General features: G+C 55.2%; 1 protein-coding gene across 1 annotated transcript; it reads left to right on the top strand.

The window, feature by feature from the left end:
• Window positions 1–1,000: 1,000 nt before the first annotated feature.
• Window positions 1,001–1,903, top strand: LOC125356801 (balbiani ring protein 6-like). Its single transcript, XM_048353508.1, has one exon. It carries the CDS (start codon window positions 1,001–1,003, stop codon window positions 1,901–1,903), a length of 903 nt encoding a protein of 300 aa, XP_048209465.1.
• The last annotated feature ends 11,670 nt before the right edge of the window (window positions 1,904–13,573 follow it).

Genomic DNA, 13,573 nt, shown 5'->3' with positions numbered 1-13,573 from the left:
CAGCCGCACTCCGGGCTGGGGCTTTCAGTTTGGGAGTCTCTGGGGGTGATGTGCCACCAGATAAGCCTTGTAATGAGAGAGGGAGGGGGAGGGGGCAGACCCGGCCAGTCCCCCGGTGTCTAGACGCAGGCGCAGGAGCGCAGTGGGTCCGCGGGGTGAGTCAGGAAGGCGATGAATGCTCCCCATTCAGGGCGCGGGCCTGAGTGCGGAGAGGAAGAACCGGCTGAACCGGTGTGGCCACCGCGGGCCAGCGCATCCCCCGGGGGTCCTCCTGCCGGTGAAGTCATCCATTTCCGAGCGAGGCTCCCTAATCTGGGCTTCCCTTTCATCTGGGCTGTGAAATCGCAGCCTCCCGAGCTCCGATAAGCGTGGGGAGACCTGGTGTGGCCGGGGGAGCGGAGTTGGGGCGCAGGGACGCGTTTCATGCTGGGCTGCAAGAGAGGCAGACTTGAGGATGGAGAGACGCCTGCAGGGGTGCCGGGAGCGCTGTGCTGGGGGGCGGGGGCTGGCCTGGCCCTGTGACTTTAGTGGACACTCGAGTCCCAATTTGCAGCACAGTCCCCTCAAGGCGAACAGATCGGCTTTGCCCTCCTTCCTAGTTCAAGGCTCACTAACCAGGAAGTCGCGGCAGAACCGGCTGGTGGTTCTTGAGTCCTGCCCCGTTCACGCTTGTGTGGGGCTCCTTACAAGCATAGCTGCCCTGCGCGCAGGGGGCTCCGTCCGCCACAGGCCCTGGCGCTGCAGGAGTCTCCTCTCTGGGGGTGGAAAGTCCCCGGCTGTCTGGGTGGGTGCGTCAGAGCCTCACATCAGGATAGGCGAGTCTAGCCTGGCGAATTCACCCAGCAAGGGAAGCTTGCAGGTGCACCTCGCGACTCCTGTGGTCTCCGTTTGCTCACTTGAGCTCGAGGGACACGGCACCCTGGAAAGTAACTTTCTTCTTAAGCAGCAGAGCAACTCGAGCACATCTGCATGTGGACTCACTGTTGGGGAGGCCGCAGGGATGGGCGAGAACCAGGGCATGCACCACAGACGGCCAGGACCACAGAGGCCACGACCACAGAGGCCGGGACCACAGAGGCCAGGACCACAGAGGCCACAACTACAGAGGACCAAGACCACAGAGGCCAGGACCACAGAGGCCGAGAACACAGAGGCCGAGCACAGAGGCCGAACACAGAGGCCACGACCACAGTGGACCAAGACCACAGAGGACCAAGACCACAGAGGACCAAGACCACAGAGGACCAAGACCACAGAGGCCACGACCACAGAGGACCAAGACCACAGAGGCCACGACCACCGAGGCCATGACCACAGAGGACCAAGACCACAGCGGCCACGACCACAGAGGACCAAGACCACAGAGGCCAGGACCACAGAGGCCGAGAACACAGAGGCCGGGACCACAGAGGCCAGGACCACAGAGCCCAGCACCACAGAGGCCAGGACCACAGAGGCCGGCACCACAGAGGCCGAGACTACAGAGGCCATGACCACAGAGGACCAAGACCACAGAGGCCGGGACCACAGAGGCCACGACCACAGAGGCCAGGACCACAGAGGCCACGACCACAGAGGCCATGACCACAGAGGACCAAGACCACAGAGGCCACGACCACAGAGGCTGGGACCACAGAGGCCGGCTCCACAGAGGCCACGACCACAGAGGACCAAGACCACAGAGGCCAGGACCACAGAGGCCGGGACCACAAAGGACCAAGACCACAGAGGACCAAGACCACAGAGGACCAAGACCACAGAGGCCAGGACCACAGAGGCCGGGACCACAGAGGACCAAGACCACAGAGGACCAAGACCACAGAGGCCAAGAACACAGAGGATCCAGCACAAGTTCAGGACGCACTCAGCCTCAGGGCCTGTCAGGCACAGGGCTGCTTCCTGAAAGCCAGGGTCTTTTAAAATTTGGCTCCTGGGGCATGGATCTATCCCAGGAAAGCCACTCATTGGTGCTAAAATAAGATCTCTGGGTCTAACCAATGCCATCTTGGCCACGGGGTGGATGATAGGGAATTGGGTTTAACTGGCGCCTTCTTGTCTTCATGGTGGAGGAAGGGGAAGTCCCACCCCCACGTGATGGGCGTGTCTGAATTCCTACAGGCAGAGGCAGGGACTTGGACAATAGGCTACTGCACCTGCCAGTCCTGTGCCGTGAACTCCTGAGACTCGCCAGCGCCCTGTGGCCCCGCTCCCCCCCCCCCCCCCGGGCCTGCTCCCTATTACAGCAGCTATGTGGGAAGAGCAAATAAGAGGATCACAGTCCAAGGCTGCATGGGCAAAAAGCAAGGCTCTGTCTGAAGAAAATAATGAAAGCAAAAATGGAAGGGGGCATGGCTTCAGTGGCAGAGGCCTGAGTTTAAATATCAGTACTGCCCAAAAGAAAAGAAAACACGTCACAACAGGCCAGCAGCTCCGCTGACCATGGCCGGGAGACGAAGGCTGCGTGGGGACTACGGGCTCCTATCGGGCACAGGCAGAGCCCCCCGCACAGCCCAGGCTTCGTGCAGCTTCCATTACTCGTTATTCTATTATTTATTAGCAGAAAAAGTAATTTGAAAACAGAACAACACATATTATAAGATTACAGTGCCTTGAGACACATTAGTCATTAGAAGAAATTACCTCCTCTAAGACAGAAACGATCAGATTAACTTTCTAAGATCTTCAGCTCCAATAGTGTTTGATAGAAAGATATCATCTACGTTAAAAAAAAATATCCACGTGGGAAAGCTGAAAAGAATGGGAAAGGAGACTGTTGGTAAATGGAGCAATTCCAGGCCATTGTAACAGAGGGGGAAGCCATAGCATAATAATTAGAGCACAGCAGCTGGTGACTCAAAGCTGTCACAGTCCTAAAGAGACACGAATCAGACACAAGCACGCCGCAAGTGTAGTAAACAACTCAACGGAATGATAAGTAAAAGATCTTCACCCACCTAACTTCAAGACATCCAAAAAAAAAAAATACCAGCATAGAAAAGATGGAAAGAAAAGTAAAACTCATTGACTAATGAGTATGTGTTCGAGCATGCGGGTGGGGTGTATGTGTGAACATGTGTGTAAAACTCTGCAAGCAATGAGAGTCACCACTTTCTTTACAGATATATTTAAGAGCAGATCATACTTTCAGCCACAAAAATTTCTGCAAATACCTCCACTTCATTAAAACTACACTGATTATATCTTTATAAGCACAACCTAGTTAAAGTAGTAACCAGTAATTAAAAGACGATTCCAAACTCGTATTCAACAATGCACTCAATTTATGTGTATGAGACAGACAAAGATAGAGGGGGGGATGAGAGAGGGAGAGAGGGAGGGAGGAGGGAAGGAAGGAAGGAAGGAAGGAAGGAAGGAAGGAAGGAAGGAAGGAAGGAAGGAAGGAAGGACAAAAAGACAAAAAGCTGGTGGTTCACGCCTGTAAGCCTAGCTACTCAGGAGGCTGAGGTCTGAAGATAGTGGTTCAAAGCCAGCCTGGGGAGGAAAGTCTGTGAGACTCTTAACTGGAAGTATCACTGTGGCTCAAAGTGGTAGATGGCTTGCCAAAAGAGCTCAGGGAAAGCACCTAGGCCTGAATTCAAGCCCCATAGCCAACAAAAAACAAAAAAAGAAACTTAAGACTACTGCTAAAGGACATGTAGGAACTGAGCAAATGCACTCATTCACATGGTCTTCATTTAACAAGGACATCAATCAACCTCCTGTCCTCATATTTAACACAATTATGTCCAAAGTCTCAAAGGACACTTTTGTAAAATTTGACAAGCTGATAACAATCACACTAATTACAAAATTGTAATTAAAATAAAAAGTATTAATACAAAGTTTTTCTTTTCTTTCTTTTTATCTTTTTTTTTTTCCAGTTGTGGGGCCTGGTTACTGTCTCTGAGCTGCTTCTCATTTTCGAGTGGTAAACTGGAAATAAGAGCCTCATGAGGACTTTTCTGCTCAGGCTGGCTTCAAACCATGATCCTCAGATCTCAGCCTCCTGAGTAGCTAGGATTCGTGACATGAGCCACGGATACCCAGCTTAATAGGAAGTATTAATACAAAGATAGCAATAGATCGACAAAAACTCGGAAATCGATGCTTACACAGATAGAAATCTGATACAGGGCAGATGAGTCGTTACAGACCCTCTGTCATAGGGTTCTTAGGAAGACGGACTCATTCAAGAGATAAATTAGGAGTCGGACACCAGTGGCTCACACCTGTAATCTGAACTGCCTTGGAGGCTGAGATTGGAAGGAAAGAGGGTCAAGTAAAATCCAAGGAGAAATATTCTCCAAAATAACCTGCAGCAAGCAAGCCTGGAGGTATGAGTCAAATGGTCAAACAGGAGCCTAGCATGCAAGAGGCCATAGGTTCAAATCCCATACTGCAAAAACAAAGCAAAAAATCCCAGAAATCATAGGCTATTTAAATCAGAATAATAAAATCAGATCCTTATCATACTGTACAGAAACATAAGCACTTGGGTGATTAAATACATAAGCGTAAAAAGCAAGAGCTCTTAGTAATCATAGAAGAAAATGTGAGAATATGGATCTATGGTTAGAAATTATTTTTCTTAAACCAGATACAAAAGGATGAATCTTCATCATAGCAATTAACAGTGTAATACAGAGGGTTAAACTTTAAACATGAAGAAATATTCACAAATGATGCTAAATATCCAGTCATAGAGCTGGTGGTACAAGGCCAGAATGCAGAGTGTACAGACGCCTGTAAATCGATGAGAAAAAATAGAAGTGTGCAGAAGAGGCGGAGAAATCATGAATGAGCCAACCCAATAGACAAGGAAAATCAACCCTGAGGTCAGCCTTCCAGTAACCCGAAAGAAAAACGGACTCACACAGCAGGGCCACGGCCTCTGAGCTGGAAAGCGTGGGTCTTCTGCAGCTCAGGTGTGGAAAACTGAATCCCCGGGGTCACCTGTCGGTGGTTCCCGGAGGTAGAGCCTTCTGCAGGCGACTGAGGTTAGCCGAGTCCTGACGTGGGCCTGACGTGGGCCACCATTGCGCCAGGCATGGCCTTGGAGTGAGAAACTAGGCCGGCGCTGGCCTCCCCCCCAACCCCCCAGGGGCTCCCCGCCATCCGCCTCTTAGACTCCAGAACTGTAAGGTGAAGAAACGATTCTTTCTCAATGACCCAGGCTCAGGGATTTTGTCCTGGGCACAGAGAACGGCCCGCGCTGATGGGAGCACGAGTCAAGATTCTCCGGAGCGGCCTGCGGCTAGAAGGGGGTGCACACCCGAGGAGAGGAATCGATTCTCGGGGACCGATGTATGTCATTACGGGAGCGGGCGCACCTGGTCAGATCTGCGGGCTAGGCCCGCTGTCCGTAGACACGGGGAGAAGCAGACGTGAGCTCAAGCCCAAAGCCCAGCAGGCTGGAGGCTCAAGGAAAAGCAGAGTTCTGCAGATAAAGTCCGGAGAACAGTGTGCTGGCGAATTTCCTCTTGCTTGGCGGGGGCCCGGCTTCCTTGGTTTTTCCTGCTGCTGTTGGTGACTTGATCCACCCGTTGACGTGTCAGTCTCGTTCAGAAACACCTCTGCTAAACTGGCACTGAAAATTAACTGCAGAGATTCTCACACACGGGGTCTGCTCGCGTGTTTGTCTGCCAGCAGCTAGCGTTGACAAAGCCGGCAGGTACTAGGGATGTACGCTGAGGTCGTCTCTGTGGGCGTGAAGCTCCAGGTTAGAGAAACTCACACACAGGTCGTCCAGCAACCACCACGCCATCCTGATGGATGTACAGACGCCGGAAGCTGAGAAGGAACGGGGAAAACACCAATAGGAAAGGCATACACTAATTGGGATCACTTTTATATGACAGTGTATCAGGCAGCAGTTCAAAAGAGTAGCACGCATCTGCCTGGGTAGATTTTAAAGCAACAGAGAAGGGCAAACTTCGTTTCAGAAGGTTCTAGGCAGAAGAACAGGTGTCTATAAACATTTAGAATTTATAAAAAAAAAAAAAAACCACTATGTGTTATTCATGGATGATCACCATAGGCCACAAAACAATTAAATTGAAGGTCACAGAGAAGGAGCGATGAGGGATGAGATCAAGGAGATCTCCGGCTATTTCTATAATATTTTATGTATTTTAAAAAAAAAAATTTTTGCCAGTCCTGGGCCTTGGACTCAGGGCCTGAGCAATGTCCCTGGCTTCTCTTTGCTCAAGGCTAGCACTCTGCCACTTGAGCCTCAGCGCCACTTCTGGCCCTTTCTCCCTCTATATATGTGGTACTGAGGAATCGAACCCAGGGCTTCATGTATATGAGGTAAGCATTCCTGGCCCCTTATGTATTATTTTTTAAAGTCCTAAAATACCAATGGGAAGATATTAAGCGCTGATGAAATAACAGCCAGACCGTGACCCTGGGGCAGAAGGAAGGGTGTGTGTGTGTGTGTGTGTGTGTGTGTGTGTGTGTGTGTGTGTGTGTGTGTCACAGTCACGCTACATAGCAACAGGAGCATGGAGCGTCTACAGCAAGAGCTTCAGGATAGCTGGGAAGTGCACGCTGGGCTCTGATGGGGCGGGGCAGGTGGTGGAAGGTGGGGCGCAGAGAGCGGGGGGGGGGGGCCTCCCATCACCAAGAGTATAAGGTCAGGGCGCCTTCTGCTCTGCAGGGCCCAGCAGGGTCTGGGCAGAGGGACGATGCGTGGAAGGGGGGTAGGGGGGCCTGAACGACCCCCCGCCCTCCTAAACCAGTATAACTACACCCTGGGCTTGTGGACAGTCGAAGCCACCTAGTGACACGTCTGCTGGAACGCTTTCCTGTTCCTAAGCAACATCGGCCTGTCCTCTTCTCCAGAGCGAGTACAGCCCCTCGAGAGCACCCGCCTTCGAGTCACCCCTGCCAGTCCACCCTCGTGACTCCAGCACCGCAAACACAAAGGGACACTGTGGAGCTGGCTGCCGGCGTGTGATTGTCTTTGTCTGGGTTCTCCTAGCAACTTTGTGTTTGACTTTGCCTGCCATTGTGTGGCTGTCGGCCGCCGGGATGGTGAAGGCCTCTCAGCAGAGAGGTTGAGAGGCGCTGAGGGGGAAGGGGAGGGAAGGAAAAGGGGGGTGATCGAGGGATGCGCTTGGCATCCCCTGCCCTCACTTTAACTGGGGTTCTTATTTTGATTAGAAAAGAAAGAACGAAAAGAAAAGAAAAGCCGAAGAAGTAGCCAAACACCGATTGGCGGCTCACAGCTGCAGTCCCAGCCCCTCGGCTCCGCAGGGCCCTGTCGGAGGGCAGCCCGGGCACGAGCCGCACTGCGACTTCTACCTCCAGTGAGTCCCCAAAACGTGGTTCACGCGGCAGAGTGGCAGCCTTGTGCAGAGAAAGCTCAGGGACGGCTCCCAGTCCCTGAGTTCAAGCCCCAGTACCCACAAGACCATGCATGCACACCACACACACACCTAAATAAATAACCATAAAAGAAGTATGTGGCGAGGCAAAGCCTTGCTGCTGAGTCTGTCAAGCGAGGTGAAGAGATGAGGAGGACGGCCGGACGGTGCAGTGAGAGGGGCCGGGCGGGAGCGTTCTCTGGTGGCTTTCTCGGGGACAGCTCTTTGGACCTGAAAGAGGCAGGCGTGTTTTCTTCCACTGTGCGGTTTTGGCTCAGCTATGGTGGGAAGCAGGTCACAGCCAGCTGTTTCTCACTCGTTGGTCCCCAGGACTCCCCGCCCGTCTGCTGGGCGGGCCTCCCTCGGCTCATTCCCGGGGACTTCAAGGGCTCTTTGAAGCAGCTTGCGAACGGTGTTCATCATAAAACACACGCAGGGTGGTAAATTCCTGTGTGCGTGCGTGCGTGTGTGCGTACGTGTGTGTGTGCACGCTATTCCTGGGATTACTGGAGCTTGAACTCAGGGCCTGGGCACTGTCCTTTAGCTTTTTTGCTCAAAGCCAGTGCCCGCCGTGGTCGAGTCACTATTGATTCAAAGAAGAGCATCACTGGAATCCAAGAGGACAGCGCAGCCACGTGACCAGCCGGGGTGGGGTGGGGTGGGGGCAATAAAGGCACTGGTTTTGCCACCACAGAAAGCTTGTCTGCTTGCCCCGTGACTGAAGTTAATCAGTTGGGAAATAAGGCTGGGGTAGAGAAAGGACTTTATTGCAATGAGCTAGCTGATTGGAGAGCAGACGACCACCCTGAAGGGTCACCTAGTGGACACCTGCGAGCCCCCAGGAAGTGCAAGGACGTCCACTTTCGTCTGATCACTTTATTATTACTATTAAGGAGTTGTACAAAGGGGTTACGACTTCACAAGTCAGGTCGTGAGTACAATAGTTGTTGGTCCATGTCACCCCAGGAAGTCTATTTTTAGCCAAGGACAGGTGGATTGCTAATCATTTCTTTGATTGCTATTCTGATGTTCTCTGAAAGTAACCAGACATTCCGGCTTCTGTGAACCTCGGGAAGGTTACTAATGAGGAACGCTGCTGCCGGAGCCTCCAGTTCCCTCTTCCTGGTCGATATCTTTCTCATTTAGGCACAGATTTTCTTTAGCATTCAGAATGCCAGGCGAAGGTAAGGAAGACGAAGTGTAAGTTTCCAAAGGGTGATTTGCAGTGGCACCCCTCCCGCCGGCGGCCGGCTGCGAGGTAGTGGCGGACGCGGAGGCCGGGAGCGGAAGCCAGCCTTTGGGCCGGCGGCGGAGGAGACGGGATTCCGCCCGGCGTTTAGGCGAAGGCCCCGTCTGTGGGGCTCTTCCCGACGGGGGCGCGGACCGTCTGGAGAAGCGGCAGCGTGCCGGGGAGGGGGGCGGAAGGGCAGAGGAGGCTGCGTGCGCGGGCGGTGCCTGCAACCCCAGCCGCTCGGGAAGCTGAGCTCTGAGGACCCAGGTTCTGAGCCCGGCTGGGAAGGGAGTCGGTGAGACTTTTATCACCAACTAACCAGGAAAAAAAAACCTCCAGAAATGGAGCTGTAGCTCGCGTGGTAAATGGTCTCTGGCGGAGGAATTGTAATCCCGACTCTCACAGACGGGGAAGCCGAGGCGCAGAGAGCTGGCTCAGAACCTGGGTCTTTGCATTCTCTGTGTGTGTCTTCAATGACAGCCACCCCCCCCTCCACCCCCCCCCACATACACATGCATTTATGTATTCATTCAGTCACAGGACAAAACCTGGGCACCCTGGCGCCCGTGTCGCCGGAGCTGTCCAGCACCTCGCTCTCCGCCACCTGGAATGCACACTGCCGCTTGCCTGTACGGGAACGTGACAGGTGCGCTGCCGAGTTCCGTGTCTGTGGGGTTTTGTCTCGTCATTGGTTAAATGCGTTTTAAAGCTGGGTGCCGGCGGTGGTGTAGGGACACGCGCACGGCGCTGGCCCGGCGGCGTCTTGTGCACACTCCGGAGTGTGCGGTGGGGGCGGGGAACGTGAGCGTGCCGCCCGGCACCCGCCCCAGCGAGAGCCCCACCGCGTGCTTCTAGCACCTTCTCTGGCTTTGGCCATGAGGAGCCAGCGACGGTAGAGGACTATGGGAGAAGTACACGTCATTAACACAGGAAGATTGAAGCGCACGCGCGCACACACACACACACACACACACACACACACACACACACACGCACACACGTCCTCCGCGATTTAAAGTCAGGAAGCACTGAAGGGCACGGTAGGACTTCATCTTGAGGATGCTGTTTAGCCTCGCCGACGCCCCCCCCCCCCCCCCGCTGTCACTGAAGGACAGCCATGAAGACGTCCTTCAGACAGTAAAACCCATGCCCCAGCGTCCGTCTGGGGGACGGAGCAGCGGCCTGTCTCGTGTACGAGCGTCCTGGGGAGACTTTGCGGCCTTGGGCGGAGCCACGGCTGGAGGAGGTGACCTGAGACACCGCAGAGGGGCTGGGCCCGGGCCTGGGGGGGGGGGCGGCCCGCACACGGCCCCCTCCCCAGCCCTAGGCTGCCCTGGGAGCCTTCCCTGGGTCCCTGTCACTGAGCCGTTCCCTGTGACCTCTGACCTTGCTCGTCGTCGCCAGTCCCCCCCCCCCCCGTAACGCCTCCCCCTCTTGCCTGTCACCGGGTAAGGAGTGGCAGTGTCACCCTTGGCGTGTGACACTTGGCAGACCAAAACGACGGGCGGTGGGCAGTGGGGACACTGGAAATGAGGTGTCAGCTAGTCCACGGCCGGGGCGCGAAACAGCTCCGCGGGGCAGCTCCAGTCCTCCGCCCGCCCCACCTCCACGGTGCCGGCTCGCCCCCCCCAGCGACCGCCCACCCTCCGCCGGCCTGCAGCTCTGGTTCCCAGCCCGCCCCACGCCCTCCCCCCCTGGCAGGCCCCAGCTCCCGGGGTGAGCCGCCTCCTCCGGGCCTTGGTGTGCTCTCTAGAGGTTCCTCCCTGGCAGTCCGCGTTCCCTGGGCCACCAGGGCCCTCCCAGGGGCCTGCCTGCCCCCCGTGCACTGCCGCAAGCTTCCGGGTACAGGTGCAGGGCATGCGACCCCTGGGTAAGAAGCGGTAAGCCCCCCCCCCAACGTGGAGCCGTAAAGGGTCCGTTCAGAGTCATTTCAAAATGCCAGCCAGGTGCCAGTGGCTCACGCCTGTAGCTTTGGCCTCTCAGGAGGCTGAGATGTGAGGATCGTGGTTCGAAGCCGGCCCAGACAGCAAAGTCTGTGCGACTCTTTCCTCCAGTTAACCTGCACAAAGCTGGAATTGGAGCCGTGCCTCAAGGGGTCGAGCGCTAGCCTTGAGCAAAAAAGCTTGGGGACAGTTAGTGTTCAGGCCCTGAGTTCAAGCCCCAGGATCTGTGTCCACACACACACACACAGTACTACATATTTCGGTTCTTAATTTACCTTTAGGAATTAGTGGCAATTTTTGTGTTCTTGCAGAACAGAAGGAGTGACCCTGTGTCCCCATGTTCAGGAGCGGTTTCTCCACGTGCGTGGCACGGTCCAGCCGTGTTTCTGACGGCTGTGAAAGCCAGGCACACACCTCTGGACGGTGTTGGGGACTCTTTGCCTCTTGACAAGGCCCAAGAATCAAAGACTCGGGGATGTTTATCCCCATACATCCTACGCTGCTCAGAGCCCGGCCACCGGTATGTCGGTGAATAGTTTTTGAGATCAAACATCTACTCAACATCGCTATCTCCCACCATCTCTCCTAGAAGCTGCCTCTCGGTTTCCTCCTTGGTAGTGAAAAAGGAAGCCAGTCCCAACCTGGAGAAATAGTCTATTTCCTCCGTTCCAAGGGACACGATTGTTCATGTTTTAATTATTCTAGAATCAGGATGTGTCGTACAATTAGTGGGTACAGTCCACGTGGTGTTTCTTTTTTCTTTCCTTTTTGGAACCCCTCCCCCCGCAAGCTGTTCTTAGAACAATGGTGTGTCTTCCAGCCCACGGCGTCTTAGAATCAAAGAAACGAGCGCTGGAAATCGCAGGGTACCCTACCAGACGGTGGGGAGCCACCGTGAAGTCAACTGCGAGCGGAATCGCCGCGACCCGGCCTCTGGCCTTTGTAGTTTTCATTCCCGAGTTCACAGAGACGGCTGCCAACGAGGGGAGGTAATCTCAGGACGCGGGCTTCGGCTAGGCCTTAGAATATTCCGGAAGTCAGTGGCCAGCGGTGCACCGAGCCAGACGGGACACATATGGGAATACAATCACACCCAGAGCCGGGCTGGAGGGGAAGAGGAAGGAGGCCTGGTCCCCAGAGGAAGCGGCCTGGGAGCACCCCCGGCTCGGAGCGCCGGCTGGGGGTGCCCTGCCGAGCCCCAACTCCCAGGCTGCCATCGTTCCTGCCTCCTCAAGGCTCGGAGTGCAAGTCCCAGTCCCAGTCCAAAACCAACCCCCCCCCCCCCCAGCAAAACACAAGTCCATGTTCACCCTTAGGGGTAGGGTGGGCCCCACCTTTCCTCTTCAGGGGCTGACACCCACAGAAAAGTCACAGCATTTGGTAGACTCAGCTCCACCGAACCTTCAGAGGGAAGAGTAAGAAAGCTGCTCTACAACTGCAGACACGACTCAAGGTGGCAAGCACACAGCCCTGAGTTCGAACTTCAGGACTATCCAACAAGAAAGGAAAGGAGGAAAGGAGGGAGGGAGGGAGGGAAAGCCAGGAGGAGGAAGGGAGAAAGACGGCACAAACAAACTGAAGTTATCTAAGTGAACAACGACACCAACTACCTTGGAAAGCAGCACCCCATACCTATCAATTGCATTCACAATTGAGCAATCCACGCACCGTTCACCACGAATCCCTATGTCAGCCAGACACTGCTATTGGCAGTTAGGAAATAAGTTCAGCGGCTGAACAAAATGGCGGCTGTCATTGAGGTGTGGGGGGCGGCGTGGGGAAGCCCACTCCCTGCCCGAGGACCTGGGAAAGCTTGGGGGCGCGCTCAGCCCAGGGCCACCCACGAGGGCGTTCTTTCCCAAGGACGCTACAGCTTCCTTAGCAAGCGATGAGGGGGGCTCGGTCTGCTCCCCGGAGGCCGGCTGGGGCTCCTCCCTTCGCAGGGAGACACAGTGGCGTTGGTGGCGGTGGAGAGAGAGCGAGCAAGGGAACTGCGCGCTCACGGGGGCCCTTCGTTGACGGTTATCCCCTTCCTCTTTCTCTTCTCTCTCTAAAGGACATCTGAGCGGCCATTTCTTGACGGTGGAGACCTCACGTCTAGTTCTTCTAGGAGGCGGCTGCAAACATATAGAGTCGCAGCCCTGGAACGAAAGCAGAAGGGGTAACGGATGAAGATGGACCAGATCCGTGCAGTGCTTTTTATCTTTCCCTTTTTGTTGTGCGCTGGCACTGGGGTTTACACTCGGGGTCTAGGCACTGTCCCTCAAGGCCCGTATACTCTACTCTTGAGCCACAACTCTACTTCCCACTTTTTGGTGGTTAACTGGAAATAAGTCTCATGCACTCTACTGCCCAGGCTGGCTTGGAACCTTGTTCCTGGGATCTCAGCAGGCTGAGCAGCTAGGATTGCAGGCGTGAGCCACCAGCACCTGGCTTTGGCTGTGTGGGTTTTCACGACACGGCGAGGTCTCAGGTGAGCTCAGAGCAGAGGTCTCCGAATCCAGCGACAGATCCTGGAAGGCGGGGTGCCTGCCACAAGACAGAGTGAGGCCTGAGAGGAGCCCCCTCGCAAGCCCAAAGCCAGGCCCCTGCGGCTCACACCTGTCATCTTAGCTACCCAGCAGGTTGAGACCTGGAGGACGGAGGTTCGAAGCCAGCCCAGGAAGGCGAGTCCACGGAGCAACGTTTCTAATTCCGGAGCCCAAGGCCGGGCTGGAGCGCCGCGACTCACCTGGGAAACGTCAGGCGGACGGCGTCGGGGCTGGCTTCCTGTCGCAGAATCCCCGAGACTGGGTTATTTAAGTACGAAAGGATGGATCTCACTTGTACGTCTGCAGGCTGGGAAGTCCAAGAATTCGGTGCCAGGAGCTACCGGGCTTTCGGTAGGTGGGAGGAAGAGGAAGGGCAGCAGGAGAGAGCACGGGGGGGGGGGGGGGGGGGAGCAGGAGGGCAGCCTTACTCCATGAACTACTCCATAGCCTGTGAGTGGAAGGACACGCGTGCACCAGAAAGACGTCACCCCCCTCCGCGAA

Source organism: Perognathus longimembris, chromosome 8 (assembly GCF_023159225.1).
Source record: "Perognathus longimembris pacificus isolate PPM17 chromosome 8, ASM2315922v1, whole genome shotgun sequence".
NCBI lineage: Eukaryota > Metazoa > Chordata > Mammalia > Rodentia > Heteromyidae > Perognathus > Perognathus longimembris.
This window is presented reverse-complemented; position numbering and strand designations above follow the sequence as displayed.

Bases quoted from the DNA above. Each gene is read 5' to 3' on its own strand.
- LOC125356801 (XM_048353508.1), top strand. From the start codon at position 1,001: ATGGGCGAGAACCAGGGCATGCACCACAGACGGCCAGGACCACAGAGG.